The 15,493-nt window shown below is 37.1% G+C and overlaps 1 protein-coding gene across 1 annotated transcript in view; it reads left to right on the forward strand.

Moving 5' to 3' along the window:
• TTN (titin) overlaps positions 1–15,493 on the forward strand; it is a 310,344-nt gene that overhangs the window by 186,825 nt on the left and 108,026 nt on the right. The window contains exons 192-209 of the mRNA XM_087705592.1: positions 981–1,034; positions 1,307–1,702; positions 2,933–3,208; positions 4,422–4,697; positions 4,819–4,958; positions 5,262–5,388; positions 5,533–5,796; positions 5,917–6,183; positions 6,334–6,597; positions 6,700–6,839; positions 6,978–7,104; positions 7,354–7,620; positions 7,728–7,994; positions 9,555–9,821; positions 10,005–10,144; positions 10,787–10,913; positions 12,000–12,142; positions 14,955–15,078. Of these exons, the coding sequence (XP_087561718.1) occupies positions 981–1,034; positions 1,307–1,702; positions 2,933–3,208; positions 4,422–4,697; positions 4,819–4,958; positions 5,262–5,388; positions 5,533–5,796; positions 5,917–6,183; positions 6,334–6,597; positions 6,700–6,839; positions 6,978–7,104; positions 7,354–7,620; positions 7,728–7,994; positions 9,555–9,821; positions 10,005–10,144; positions 10,787–10,913; positions 12,000–12,142; positions 14,955–15,078 (3,666 nt within the window). The remainder of the gene's footprint in view (positions 1–980; positions 1,035–1,306; positions 1,703–2,932; positions 3,209–4,421; positions 4,698–4,818; positions 4,959–5,261; positions 5,389–5,532; positions 5,797–5,916; positions 6,184–6,333; positions 6,598–6,699; positions 6,840–6,977; positions 7,105–7,353; positions 7,621–7,727; positions 7,995–9,554; positions 9,822–10,004; positions 10,145–10,786; positions 10,914–11,999; positions 12,143–14,954; positions 15,079–15,493) is intronic.

A 15,493-nucleotide genomic window follows, 5' to 3' on the forward strand; every position in this document is an offset into this window, starting at 1 on the left:
TGGCCAGTGAGTTGACGCACATACGCATCCTCACTTGTACGAGCAGCGGGAGAGCATTTGCTCGCTCCATTTAACTAAGAGGCAGGCACAAGCAAATGGAGCTGTGTACACACACTTACTGGCCATTTGCATAGAACTATCCCCTGTCCACCCCCTCACTGGTCCAGAAAGCCAGAAATATTGGAGAATTCTAGTATACAATGAATGAATGTATGTATGTATGTATGTATGTATGTATGTATGTATGTATCTATGTATGTATCTATGTATCAGGGGTGGGTTTCTCGCCCCGTTCCAACCGGTTCGGTTGGAACGGGGCCGGCGGCGTCCTCGTGCATGCGCGCAGTGCACGCATGCATACTAGTGCCTGTGTGATGCTCCAGCTGCTCCTTGAGGATCACGCAGGCGCTGTATGCGTTCTGCGCATGCGTGGAAGCGCAGAACTCGTCAAAACTGGGTAAGAAACGCGGGCGGGCGGGTGGATCCTTCAGCGTTCCCGGAAGTTACTTACTTCCGGGTTCGCCGACCACCTGAAACCCACCCCTGGTATGTATGTATGTATGTATGAATGTATGCCTGTATATGACATTAATGTCTAAATTAATGTCAAAGTATCATTCATTTTTATTTTTCTCCTTTTATGCATAATTAAATAGCATCACATGATAAACTTTTTTTAAGAAGTGGACAATAAACAGCAGTCCTTTCACTGCCTGCTTTTAAAACCTGCTTTTAATATTCCATGGGACCCAGAAAAATGTGTGTCCATCTGTCCAAATATTTTTTCATTATTTATCAGAAATTTCCAAATAGTTCATTTTATTTGAAACAAATCATAAAAATAAGATCAGTTTGTAAAGACACACACAGAATAATCATAATGGTACTAATTTAAATAAAATGATATTTGTTTTTTTTAAAAAATAAGGATGTATTTAAAGCATTACTTCATTTGTAATCCTCTTGGTATTTTTTGCCAGAGCCCAAAATTACACCAAAGGATGAAGCTGCCAAGGGTAGAAGTCCTATTAAAGGTAAGAAAGAGATAAAATTCAAATCTTTTTCTGGCATGTTTAAAAAGAAATCTTGAGCCTAGATTTCAGTATTCCATGTGTTGAACATAATTTAAATGACCGTTTTTGCACTCTGATTTAACCAATTAAATGCAAAAAAAAAATTCTCTGTATTGAGCTTTATCAGATCTGATAATTGAGTAGCTAGCTTCAGATGCATATATACATGAGTATAGAATTCATGGTAATAGATTGTAAATTCTATGGGTTTTTTTTACTTCTCTGATATGCAGCCAAAAAGACACCTTCACCCCTTGATGCAGAAAGGAGGAAATTAAGGCCAGGAAGTGGAGGAGAAAAACCACCTGAAGAGCCTCCCTTCACATACCAACTGAAAGCTGTTCCACTCAAGTTTGTGACAGAGATTAAAGATATTGTGCTGACAGAAGCAGAGTCTATTGGTTCTTCAGCCATCTTTGAATGCCTCATCTCTCCATCTACTGCTTCCACTTCTTGGATGAAGGATGGCTTCAATATCCGGGAAAGCCCCAAGCACAGGTTCCTGTCTGATGGCAAAGACCGCAAGCTCCATATTATTGACGTTCAGCTTTCAGATGCTGGGGAGTACACTTGTGTCCTAAAACTGGGAAACAAAGAAAAGACATCAACAGCTAAACTCGTTGTTGAAGGTAGTTCTTGGTGCCATCTTATATATCTTGCCTTTTCATTTGTTGAATGTTCAAGATAGCTGACAATATTGAATAAAGTGAAGAAATGGAAATTAACATGTAATGAGAATTAAAACCACCAATATTGTAGTTATTAATATTTAAAAGCAAATGTAAAGGTGGTGGCTTAAAAACTCTTATAAAAGTGCTAAGAATAAGCACAGCTTTGACCGACAGAATTCCCTAACATGAAAGCAAAGCAAAAGAAATCTTCTTGCATATGTGATAAGTGGGTCTCAGAAAGCATAGGCAAATCTTACTGTGAGGTAAATATGAAGCATCTTATTGAACCCATAAAGTAGCATGTTTCTACTTCTATTCCTGTTAAACAATAATTACTAATTCAAATACAGGTAGTCCTTGACTTACTGCCATTCATTTAGTGAGCGTTCAAAGTTACAACGACATTGAAAAAGTGACTTCAAATCATTTTCACACAAACGTTGTAGCATCCCCACGGTCACATGATCAAAATTCAGGCAGCTAGGCAACTGGCATGTACTTGTGTGGTCCTCTTTTATAACCTTCTGACAAAATCAATGAGGAAGCCAGATTCCCTTAATAATAACTGTGTTACTAACTTACCAAATGCAGTGATTCACTTAACAACTGTGACAGGAAAAGTCATAAAAGGGAACAAAACTCACTTAACAACTGTCTTACATAACAACAGAAATTTTTGGGCCCATTTGTGGTTGTACGTTGAGGCCTATTTGTAACAGGAAAGGTTGCATAGGAAAGAGGAGAATATGAGTATGCCAGTTCTGTATCTTCAGGTTAACTTCACTGTGCATATATGGGCCAACCCAACTATTCATTTTAGATTTTTTTGATGTAAGTACATATTTGGCCTTGACAATATACCTTTATACTATACATGTAAATAAAATATCTCAATTGAAATTAATCAGAGGTGGGTTACTGCCGGTTCAGCCCAAATCGACTGAACTGGTGGTAGCGGTGGCGGGAGGTTCCGCCCACTCATCCAGACGCTTCTGTGCATGTGCAGAAGTGTCACACGCATGCAGGAGCGTGCCCAAATTAGCAACCCACCTCTGAAATTAATGTATTCTCCACAGATGCATTCTCATATGAGGGGTTCTGAATACAAACACATCTGATTAAATGCCTGTTTTGTACATTATGCAAATAAGAATATATGCAAATGATCTGCTTTTTCCTCTTCACCAGAACTGCCAGTGCGCTTTGTGAAGACCCTGGAGGAGGAATATACTGTTGTCAAAGGGCAACCCTTTTATTTAACCTGTGAACTGAACAAAGAGAGAGATGTAGTATGGAGGAAAGATGGGAAAATTATCACAGACCGACCTGGGAAATTTGCTCTAGGCATCATTGGCCTCCAACGAGCCGTTACAGTCATGGATGCTGATGACACCGATGGTGGCCAGTACACTGTAACTGTTGCAGATACTGATCTCATGTGTAAAGGAACTGTTAAAGTTGTTGGTAAGTTAAAGGTTATTTATTAAGAATAAACATGGTCTGTTTTTCTTAAGGAAGAGAAATGTTGAGTAAGTAAGAGGAGATAAAGAAGCATAGCTTGTTTTTCTAACCTAAGGTTTTTTTTCCCCTTTTAAGTGCGAGAAATTGCACTGGGGTCAATATAGAATAATATTCTGTTGAGAAGCATCAGAATTAGAAGTAGGCCCAATAAACCTTCAAGGACACAGATCTCTGATAGGTCTATCAAATGAATCTGACATTAAATAATTACTTTGCACAATACCCAGTTATAAGCAACTAGACAGATGAAAAGAAGAAACTAACAATGCCATAGTTCGTATTTCTAATAAGAAGCAGCTCCATTAAGTTCAAAGGGGACTTAATTATTGAAGTCCTTGAATAAGTCCTGTAAAACACAGTAGCTCTCCTTCTCCCTTCTGATATAATTTTTTTTAGGATTTTAGGATTTTAGGATTTTATTAGTATTTATAGGCCGCCCTTTTCCCTGAGGGGACTCAGGGCGGCTTACATAAAATAAGGAAGGGAGGGTACAGACAATAGACACAAACAATACATAAAAGTAAAATAGTAAGCAACATTCATTCATCATTCGGGTGGGGACAAATTATCTTTATCCCCAGGCCTGACGGGCTAGCCAGGTCTTAAAGGCTATGCGGAAGGTCTGGACGGTGGTGAGGGTACGAATCTCCACGGGGAGATCGTTCCAAAGGGTCGGAGCTACTACTGAAAAGGCTCTCCTCCATGTAGTTGCCAGTCGGCACTGACTGGCAGATGGGACTCGGAGGAGGCCTAATCTATGCGATCTAATTGGTCGCAGGGAGGTAATTGGCAGGAGGCGGTCTCTCAAGTACGCAGATCCACTACCATGGAGGGCTTTATGAGTGACAAGTAGCACCTTGAAGCGCACCCGGAGATCAACAGGTAGCCAGCGCAGCTCGCGGAGGATAGGTGTTATGCTACATTGCATAACAAGAAGCCCAAATGTCAAAGGGAGCAGGTGAAAATGTGAGGAGAAGCAAGAGAGAAAAGAAAATCTTTTGAAATGCTTAAGAAAAGCTGAAAAGCAGAAGACAGATTGCTATCATTAATCTTTGTGTTTAGTGAACAGTTACCTAGGAGATAAAATTGAAATGATTTTTAAAATACCCATAAATACTAAGAGAGAAATACATTTATTATGTGTACTCTTGTGCAGAAATGATAAAGGACTGGCTGGTGAAGCCCATCCGAGATCAACATGTGAAGCCAAAAGGCACTGCGACATTTGCTTGTGACGTTGTGAAAGATACACCAAATATTAAATGGTACAAAGGCGATGAAGAAGTTCCTCTTGAACCCAATGACAAAACTGAAATTATAAAAGATGGCCCTCATATCTACCTCAAAATTAAGAACTGCTCACCAGAAGATGTCGGAGAATATGCTGTTGAAGTTGAAGGTCGCAGATATCCAGCAAAACTGACTTTGGGTGGTAAGTGTAAAACTGTATTAGTGCAGCATATCTGCCAGTGATTCTATCCTACGTGTTAAGAATAAAGATTGAAGCTATCAAGACTGTGAAGAGGTTTTACTAATTGCATTATGTTTTACAGAACGTGAAGTTCAGTTGCTAAAACCCCTTGAAGATGTTACTGTTTATGAGAAAGAAACGGCAAATTTTGATGCAGAGATTTCTGAAGAAGACATTCCTGGGGAATGGAAGTTGAAGGGAGAAATCCTTCGACCATCCCCTGTAAGGATACGTACTTAAGAATTCATTAATTTGTTACAACTATGTAGTTGGTGAGCTACATTGTGCTTCATAGTGTGATACAGCAAGAAGTGTATATGCTAAGGTTTACAGTTAATAGTAACTAATAGTAGCTCAAGACAAGAAAAGGTATATCTATGGATGGAAAATAATAATAAATAAATACTCCTTGGTCCAAGGTCATATAATTCTGTAATCGGTTTTGTTATCACAAAGACATTATAAGTGTTTATTAAAAAATTAAACAATCAGTATCCTAATCCATAAATATTTAAATTCTTTCAGACTTGTGACATCAAAGCTGAAGGAGGAAAACGCTTCTTAACCCTACATAAAGTCAAATTAGATCAGGCCGGGGAAGTTCTCTACCAGGCTTTGAATGCAGTTACTACAGCCATCCTAACAGTAAAAGGTAAGATTTTTGTTAAAATACTTCATGTGTTAATTCGAGTATTGGTAAGACTCACCTTGTGGCGAGATGGGTGGCAAATAAATTTAATAAATAAATAGATATCACATGGCATATTGATGGATATATTTTTTTTTTGATTCACAGAGATTGAGCTAGATTTTGCTGTACCGCTGAAAGATGTGACCGTGCCAGAGAAACGGCAGGCAAGGTTTGAATGTGTGCTAACCAGAGAAGCCAATGTTATATGGTCCAAAGGCACTGACATCATCAAAATTGGTGACAAATTTGACATAATTGTAGATGGAAAGAAGCATATTCTAGTTATCAATGATTCTCAGTTTGATGATGAAGGACAGTACACGGCTGAAGTTGAAGGAAAGAAGACCACAGCAAGACTGTTTGTAGAAGGCAAGTTGATTACTTTGAAAAATTCAGAAGTAAACCCTAAAAGAAGGATCAGTCATTTAAGTCCTACTGCTAGATATGACCATATAACATTTACTTTCATTACCATTTACTTCTTTTCAGGTATTAGGCTGAAATTCATCACTCCCCTCAAAGATCAGACAGTGAAGGAAGGAGAGACCGCTTACTTTGATTTTGAACTTTCTCATGAAAATATGCCTGTAACCTGGCATAAAAATGACAAAAAACTTCATACCAGTAGAACGGTTCGTATCTCTGCAGAAGGGAAGACTCACAAACTGGAAATAAGTGAAGTGACAATGGATGATATCTCTGAAATCAAAGCTGTAGTAAAGAATTTGCACACTCAAGCACACCTAAAAGTCTTAGGTAATATTCTATGTTGTCTCGTGTTGTCAGGTACAATCTCTGTGTATTTTAATCTTTATGTATTTAATTGTTTATGGTTTTATGTGTTCACTGTTAACAACTAACTTCTTCAAACAAATGACTACTTCGTGTCCAACCCATATCTTATAGAGGCGGATCCATATTTCACGGTGAAATTACAAGACTATACCTCTATTGAGAAAGACGATGTTATTTTGGAATGTGAACTTAGTAAAGATGTGCCAGTGAAGTGGTATAAAGATGGTGAGGAATTGGTAGCTTCCAAGAGAATCTCCATAAAGACCGATGGCAAACGTCGCATATTGAAAATTAAAAAGGTGTCAGATGCGGATAAAGGAAATTACGCGTGTGATTGTGGAACTGACAAGACAAATTGTGAACTCAAGGTTGAGCGTAAGTGATTGCCCTCCTCTACATAGATCCACTTTTGAACCATTTTCATTTGCTGATCCAAGCAGGGAATCTTAAAATACTTTGCGTATCTGTATATTGCAGCTCGAATGATAAACATAGAGCGTCCTTTATATGGTGTGGAGGTGTTCATTGGCGAAACAGCACAATTTGAGATTGAAATCTCCGAGCCTGATGTTCCTGCAGTTTGGAAATTAAAGGGAGAAACTTTAACAGCTTCACCTGTAAGTCCTTTTTAACAGCAGCGAGAGCAAACCGTAGTGTAACATTTTTATCTAAAAAGAATTCTTTTTTTAAAAAAAAATTAAAGAGAATTGGGTATCAGGACAACATTTCTTTTCTTTCCCCTCAATAACAATCAGGAGTGTGAAATGATTCAAGATGGCAAAAAACACATCCTCATTCTTCACAACTGCAAGTTGGATATGACTGGAGAAGTGTCTTTCCAGGCTGCCAATGCTAAAAGCGCTGCCAATTTGAAAGTGAAAGGTAGGTTCTGCAAGGCATCAACTTTAAGCCCATCTTGCAAATCTTTCTTATCACTCTTCATCAATGTTATTGTGGTTTATTAAATTCATAACCTGCATAACATATATATATATATATATATATATATATATATATATATATATATATATATATATATATATATATATATATATATATATATATATATATATATATATATATATATATATATATATTCCTAACACTCTTCATTACCTCATTTAATTTCAGAGCGGCCTCTCCTCTTTATAACTCCTCTCAGCGATGTCAAAGTCTTTGAAAAGGATGAAGCTAAGTTTGAATGCGAGGTCTCTAGGGAACCAAAGACTTTCCGGTGGTTGAAAGGAACCCAGGAAATTCCAGGGGATGAGAAGTTTGAAATCAAATCCGAAGGCACAAGGCATGCCCTTATTATTAAGAGTGTAGCTTTTGAAGATGAAGCAAAATACATGTTTGAGGCCGAAGACAAGCGAACAAGTGCTAAACTGATCATTGAAGGTTTGTTTCTCACAGCAATTCTGCGATTTCTGTTTGCTTTTTAAAAAAATATTTAAAGAGCTTCATGCGTTTGGAACCTAACTTAATGAGGTGCTTTTATGGTTTAGGCATTCGTCTTAAATTCATTACCCCGCTCAAAGACGTAACAGCCAAGGAGCGTGAGAGTGCAGAATTCACTGTTGAGCTTTCTCACGACAACATTCCTGTCATCTGGTATAAAAATGACCAACGACTCCATACGTCCAAGGTGGTTTCGATGAAAGATGATGGCAAATTTCACACACTCACATTTAAAGATCTAACTATTGATGACACATCTCAGATCAGAGTGGAAGCTATGGACAAATCAAGTGAAGCTAAACTTACAGTTCTTGGTACGTGTCACCTGACTTTGTTTGCCTAATGGATCTTTTTAGAGATAATTTCTTCCAAATATATATATATACATATAAGCTTAGCCCTAGGCAGACTGCTGATTTGCATGAAGCACCTTCTCAGAAAATCTTGCTCCAGACTTTGAAGAGGCTACATTCGAGTGGAGAGCTCCCTTTCAAAAGAGATGCCCATGTCTTTCCCTCTCTGTTGTCTTTTTGTCATCAAAGTGTTTCCTCTTTCCGAAAGTTTTTATAGATTTAGCACCCCTAATTGTTGCACCCTGTTATTTGGCTCTGGTGTGTTGCTTATTTTATATATTTTATTTCTTTGGGTTTTTTTTTTAATTTTGCTGAATAGTTTTATTCTAATTTGTAACTGCTATTTGTCTCTAATTTGTAAACTGTTATGACATTTTATAAGACAACTAATGAAACCTACAGGAGATAGTCTGTTTAACTGCTCAGTGTCTTTATTGCCATGTCTTTGTCAGAAGAATAGACGCGCCTTGTACATTCCATAGACAAGCTCTCTTTTCATCTTTGTATACAAAACACCAAATCTCAGAGACCATTCCTGTTTATATCTTAAAAAGTGTCTTGCTCTTTGTGCAGCATACTGAGGAACTTGCTTGGATGAGGTACTTTTCAATGTTCTTACTTGCTGAGATCATTTTTTTAGTTCTTCTTTTTATTACTGTCCTTTAGACACAAGAGTAAGAAAATAAACTTTAGGCATGAGTCTAGGAAACTAATGTTTACTGAGCAAAATAGCTTTTATGTTTCTGCTTAACTGCTTTTTTGAGTCCCGCTGGGAATAGGGCGGCATATAAATAAAACAATCTCAATCTTTTTTATTTTGTTCTGACATTTTGTTTGTCAGAGTCTTCATTTATTTCAGCATGTTGTGTTTTTATTAACGTTGGGCCATCTTAGTTTGTTATTAACCACCTTTTAAGTACCATGAAGACGAAGAATACAGATTTTTAAATTAAACATAAAAATAACTGTGGAGCACCTTGATATATATTTCTACATTTTATTTTCTAAAAAAAAAAAGGAACCCCAGCCATTTCTCTTCCAGAATAATTGGGAATTAGTTATTCCTGTTCATTCTATGATTGGAAAGTTTAGTCAATATGTTGGAAAAAGAAACAAAAAATCCCACAGCTTTAAAGCATGCAACATATGAGCCTCGGTGGCGCAGTGGTTAGAGTGCAGTACTGCAGGCTATTTCTGCTGACTGCGAGCTGACTGCAATTTGGCAGATCAAATCTCACCGGCTCAAGGTCGACTCAGCCTTCCATCCTTCCGAGGTGGGTAAAATGAGGACCCAGATTGTTGGGGGCAATAGGCTGACTCTGTAAACTGCTTAGAGAGGGCTGTAAAAGCACTGTAAAGCGATATCAAAGTCTAAATGCTATTGTTATTTAAAACACCTCCATTAAAGGTGCAAGAACCCCATAAAGCAAGGAAAACGTTTAAACTCCCGTTGGTAAGCGTCTGTGGCTTTTGAACATATTAATGATACTGATAATGTGATACATTTACTTCAAATTGCAGAGGGTGATCCCTACTTTACTGGGAAGCTTCAAGATTACACTGCAGTGGAAAAAGATGAGGTCATCTTACAGTGCGAAATTAGCAAAGCAAATGCTCCAGTAAAATGGTTTAAAGATGGACAAGAAATAACTCCCTCAAAGAACGTGGTTGTTAAAGCTGATGGGAAAAAGAGAATGCTTATCCTGAAGAAGGCACTGAAAAAAGATATTGGTCAATACACCTGTGACTGTGGCACCGACCAGACATCTGCCAAACTCAACATAGAAGGCAAGTCCTTTTAATACCATGGTGTATTAAATTTAATCTGTTATTAAATGCCTTAAAAATCCTGCAATTGAAAAAATAAGACAAGAAACTTCAACCAACAGTTGCTTTTTCAATCCTTCTGTAAAACACAGCCACCTTATCATGATGACTGACGGTATTGGGTGTCTTTTTTCTTTCTTTCAGACCGTGATATATCTATTGTGCGTCCTTTATATAGCGTGGAAATATTTGAGACAGAGACAGCTCGTTTTGAAACTGAAATCTCTGAGGAAGATATTCACGCAAACTGGAAACTGAAAGGAGAATCTTTGACTCAGTCCGCTGTAAGCAATGCTTCTCTTTGATCCGATATAGTGGACCACACTGATGAGTAATCACGATTCTTGTTGTAGTACATAAATGTAGTTTGAATATTGAATAAGATTCAACATATTGTGTTCTGGAGTTTATGGGCAGCAAAATGGTTAACCTCTGCTTGACGTTCCCTTCATTCATGGCAACCCATTTTAGCAGAATTATGACTATCTAGAACAGGGATAGTCAACCTTTTTATACCTACCGCCCACTTTTGTATCTCTGTTAGTAGTAAAATTTTCTGACTGCCCACCGGTTCTACAGTAAATGGTGATTTATAAAGTAGGGAAGTAACTTTATAAAATTTAGAAAACAGAGTTACAGCAAACCCCCACCGCCCACCATGAAAGCTGGAACGCCCACTAGTGGGCTGTAGGGACCAGGTTGACTACCAATGATCTAGAAAATCTCTCTCTCTTTCTCTCCCTCTCCCTCTCTCTCTCTTTCTCTCCCTCTCCTTCTCTCTCTCTTTCTCCCCCCCTCCCCGTTTCTATATGTGATTTTAAATACAGATATTGATAAAAAGAAAGCAAGTGAGTTCTTAATTTAAAAAAAGATATTTGAGGAATTGCCATTATTAAAACAAATAATAAATTTCACATTTTTTGAAGGATTGTGAGATTAAGGAAGAAGGCAAAAGGCACTGTGTTGTACTCTACAATGTACGTTTGAACCAGGCTGGTGGCGTAGACTTCCAAGCAGCCAATGTCAAATCAAGTGCTCATCTTCGAGTGAAACGTAAGGCCCTTACAAATCTATTTCAAAAAGGAAAAATATTTGTTCTTCATTTATCCCATGTATTTTGTTAATCCTATGAATGGGAATCAATCAGATAAGGGTAGAGAGGTGGAGTCTTCAGTCATGATTCAGATATCATGGCATATTGAGGTAATCCAGCATCATCACTATTATAGTAGTATAGGTTATCCTTGATTTAGAACCATTCATTTAATGAAAAAAGTGATTTATGACCATTTTTCACACTTACAATTATTAAAGCATCCCCATGGTAACATGATCAAAATTTGGACATTTGGCAACTGGCATGTATTTATGATGTTATGAGAATCCTGGGGTAATGTAATTCTGACAAGCAAAGTCAATGAGGAAGCCAGATTCATTAAACCATCATGTTACTTACTTACCAACTACAGTGATTCCCTTAACAATCATGAAAGGTTGTAAAGTGAGGCAAATTTCACTTAACAATGACTAAGTAACAGAAATTTTGGGCATAGTTGGGGTTCAAAATCAAGGATTACCTATGTTCAGTTAGCTAATTCAGTATAATATTTCTAATTCATTTTTTTTATATCTTATCAGCTTTTAACCTAACCATTAATTTGTTTAATTAGGGCTTCTCCAATCAGTTCCTATGTAGTATAAATGGATATAAATGAATTAGTTGTGAATAGGTATCTTCTCCTAATTTGAATTTGGGTTTTAAGATTGGAGAGATAACCCAACAATTTGTAGAAATTGCTAGATGATTAACAGGATAACCCTGTATAGTGGGAAACCACTTCTTTCTGCAGCCAATAGAAAAGTGTTTCTATTTTGGATGGCTCGCTCCTTATCTTAGCAAGAGGCATGTAGGGCTTGGCAAGGGCATAGATGCAAAGTAACTTTCTAACTGATCTGTTCTTTGAAAAGCCACCAGCTTTGTGAGTAGAGAATCTCCAGAGATCAGCCCTTCCCTTGATCTAGTTAATTTAATCAGATTAGTTTGATTATATTCCCTCTCTGTCTTGGGGAAAGTCTCTATGGAAGTTAAATAAAGGGTGAAAGCGATCAATTTGAAGATGATTTCTTCTTTTCTTCAAGCACGTATTATTGGCCTGGTGAGACCACTTAAAGATGTTACTGTGACGGCTGGTGAAACGGCAACATTTGAGTGTGAACTCTCCTATGAAGGAATCATAGTGGAATGGTTCCTGAAGGGGGAGAAATTAGAACCCAGTGACAAGGTATGGTACCTGATCTTTCCTCCATCCTGTCTTCCTGACATTTCCCGTTGTTTTCCCTTTTTTAAAAAAGTTTTTTTTCTCATATATACGTTCCCAAATATACATTTTCATAAGTACTATTAACATTTATGTGTTACTTTTTAACATTTATCACAATTTATTTAAAGATTTAAGCATATAATGGGGGGCGCTTTCCTGCCACCCCATATTATTTTACAACAACCCTACTTCTTCTTCCGTCTCCTTTCCTCCCAACCTCCCTTCTCTACCTTCTTCTTTCCTCCTCTCCTTTCTCTTTTCTCCCTCCCTCCCACTCCTCCTCTCTTCTTCCCCTTCCTACCCTCTCCCCTACTCTCACTACCCCTCCCTTACTTCCTTTCCTTTTCCCTTTCTTCTTTCCCTCTCCTTCCTCCCTCCTTCTGTTTTTGTATTTACTTATTTTCTTCTTCACTTTGATGGATCTTTGGGGTGGAATTCAAGCAAACCTGGTTCTATATTTACATAAAATCGATCTATTTTTATGTTTTCCCATTTTCTAACCTCCCTCCTTGTCTTTCTTGTTCATCTTTTCACCCCAATTTGGGAGCTTCCAAGTCCTAACTGAAGCTACAATCTGACAACAGTTAGTGGAGACTCATTCCCAGTTAACATGGTGGGGATTTCTCCTGGCTAGATGTGTATTGGATTTCCTTGCAAGGGCTTATTCTGAACTATTAATTGAAAAATAAATCCAAAGACGTTAATGCCCAGGGAGATGACTGACGTCACAGAATCTGGATAAATGTTTTCACCGCTGATGTTGAGGAGCAATAAATATTCTTCAGTTATTTTATTAGTTTTTCCTTATCATTCATGCCCTCTGAATCCAGACCTAACATTCATTTTTCTTAGAAGGAATGAAAGAGTTTGGGAAATTCCTATTTCAGGCGTTTCAGCCACACTTCCAGAGATATCACTCTAGAAAGAGATCCTTGCTGAGCCTTTCCCACTTTCTATTTTTAACTCATTGTTAAGTGTGTGTTAGCACCACTGAGATGTGAATTGCTTGGAATGTGGCTGGCTGACTATTTAAAGTACCTTTAGCATCAGTCTTTATATTATAAGAAATGGCCTGCCCAGGTTCTATTAGGTTAAATGTTTATTTCACGCTTGTTTTATTACCAGTAGTTCATTCATTTCGGCAATTGGAGTATTTATTAATAACAGGATTACAATTACAATTTCCTTCAAAAGAAAATATAAATTTCCTTGTTAAAATGAAGGCTTTATGGCTAGTTAAGCTTGAGAATTTGGCATAATATTTTCAGGTTTTTCAAATTGTAAGTTGTTCTCACATGATAGACTAAATGCCTATCAACGTATTAACTACCTATATATAATTCAACGTTTACTATTTCCTAAGTATTTTAAAAATAATAAGGCATATCTTAAAGTTATTTGATCACTTATTCTTTTATCAGTTTTGCTACAGCCAGAGTTATCTGCAGAATAAAACAAAACTCAAACTGTAAATTCCAATAAAACACGATGAAGTCATAGCATAACACAAAGCAATTGAATTAAATCAGAGAACTTTATGACAGCAACAATCATAAAGTATTCATTTAATTATTTTTCAATGAAAAGACTTGATGTATTATTTCTTAATATCATTTTGCTAGTTTTTTTATTTCTAAATTATTCACTTATGTCAGTTTAAGAGACTAGAAGAACATATATAGTATTTAAGTGCAGTCTTGCACTAGCTATAGCTATAGGCATTACTTATGCAGAAACAAGCTATGCATGTATCTCATTTTGATGATAAACAAAGGTGCAAAGTGGATCCTGTACACTCTGAATTCAGAAGTTCATTGTGACTGAACTTCTGAATTTGACCTTATAGAACCCCAATGGCCGATTGTAGAGAATCCAAGCATCATCTGTTGAGATACTTTTTTGAAATGGATTACAAGCACAAATCCTGAATATCTTCTTTAATTGTCAAAAATACAAGTGTAGTTTGCCAATGTCATTGCCATTGCCTTCTTCAGAGATATTTTATTTTTCAAATTTTTGGCCTAATCTACAGCTCAGGGTTCTCTTAATGGTCTCTCATTCAAGTTTTAATCAGAGTTGACTCTACTTTGCTTTGGGAGAACAGATAAAGTGGTAATAGCTATTATTTGCTGTGACCCCTTTTCTCGAATTATAGCCCCAAAACTAATGTAGCTGCGTGTGCTCTAGAAGAAATACAGATTGAACAAGATATCAATAAGGTTAAATGACATGCAAATCTATGTCTGATCTGCTCTGAATTGGAGCTTCTGCGTTGTTTCTCATTTTTTTCCTAATTTGGGGAAGAGGTTTTTTCTCTCTCTCTCAGTGCTGAATCTCACTGTCTGCATTATACACTACTATATCTGCCAACTATTGATGATTAAATAAATTGCAATGAAATATAAAAAGTTGTTACAGAAGCAAACATAGAAGAGATAGAATCAATGCATATATATTATGTGTTGGGGAAAGTAAACAGTTCAGAGTGTGTGTGTGTGTGTGTGTGTGTGTGTGTGTGTGTGTGTATTATGCGCCTGGTTGTATAAGTACATATAGCAATATAGAGATGATTAAAATATATAAAATAAAACATTGCCAATGAATTTGGGTCCAAAGGTTTAACCACTTTTGGAATCCAGTCCTTGAAGTGCCAGGCAAGAGCTGGTGCTGCCTTGAGTTGTGCAAAGTTGTGCACCCCCATTCAGAAATAATAAGTGTATATTAATTGAAGTTACATGATAAATATTTCATCCAATGTTTTCTTTTCTTTTAGGTTGTGCCCCGTGCTGATGGGAAAGTTCATACTCTTGTTCTCAGGGATGTGAAGCTAACAGATGCTGGAGAAATCACACTGACTGCACAGGATTTCAAAACTAAAGCAAATCTTTTTGTAAAAGGTAAGCTTTGTAGAACACCAGGGTATGGTGCTGGATGATGCTGATCTAGATAAGGAACAGTGTTTAATTGAATAATTATTTTATAACCTAAAGTGCAAACTGGAATAGTGTCTATATTTCAGTCTTTAAAAGAGATAGCTACTGTATTCTTCTCTGAAGTGTGTCTGTGTGTGTTGATTCCTGGTGACTATCTAGTCAAGTCTCTGCAATTTTCTTGGCAAGATTTCAGAAATGGTTAGCCACTGCAGGGCTAAGAAAGAGTAACTCACCCAAGGTCACCCAATAGACTTTTGGACTAAGGTAGAACTAGAACTCAGTCTCCCAGTTTTTAGCCAGGTGCCTTAATCATTACATTAAACTGTCCTCGTCTGTGCCAAATACACAAGATCTAAATAACTGGTTTATTTTGTTCCTC

The sequence above is a fragment of the Thamnophis sirtalis genome, unplaced genomic scaffold (genome assembly GCF_051295495.1).
Source record: "Thamnophis sirtalis isolate CommonGarterSnake01/CBP01778 unplaced genomic scaffold, rThaSir2_p1.2 scaffold_1, whole genome shotgun sequence".
Classification (NCBI taxonomy): domain Eukaryota; kingdom Metazoa; phylum Chordata; class Lepidosauria; order Squamata; family Natricidae; genus Thamnophis; species Thamnophis sirtalis.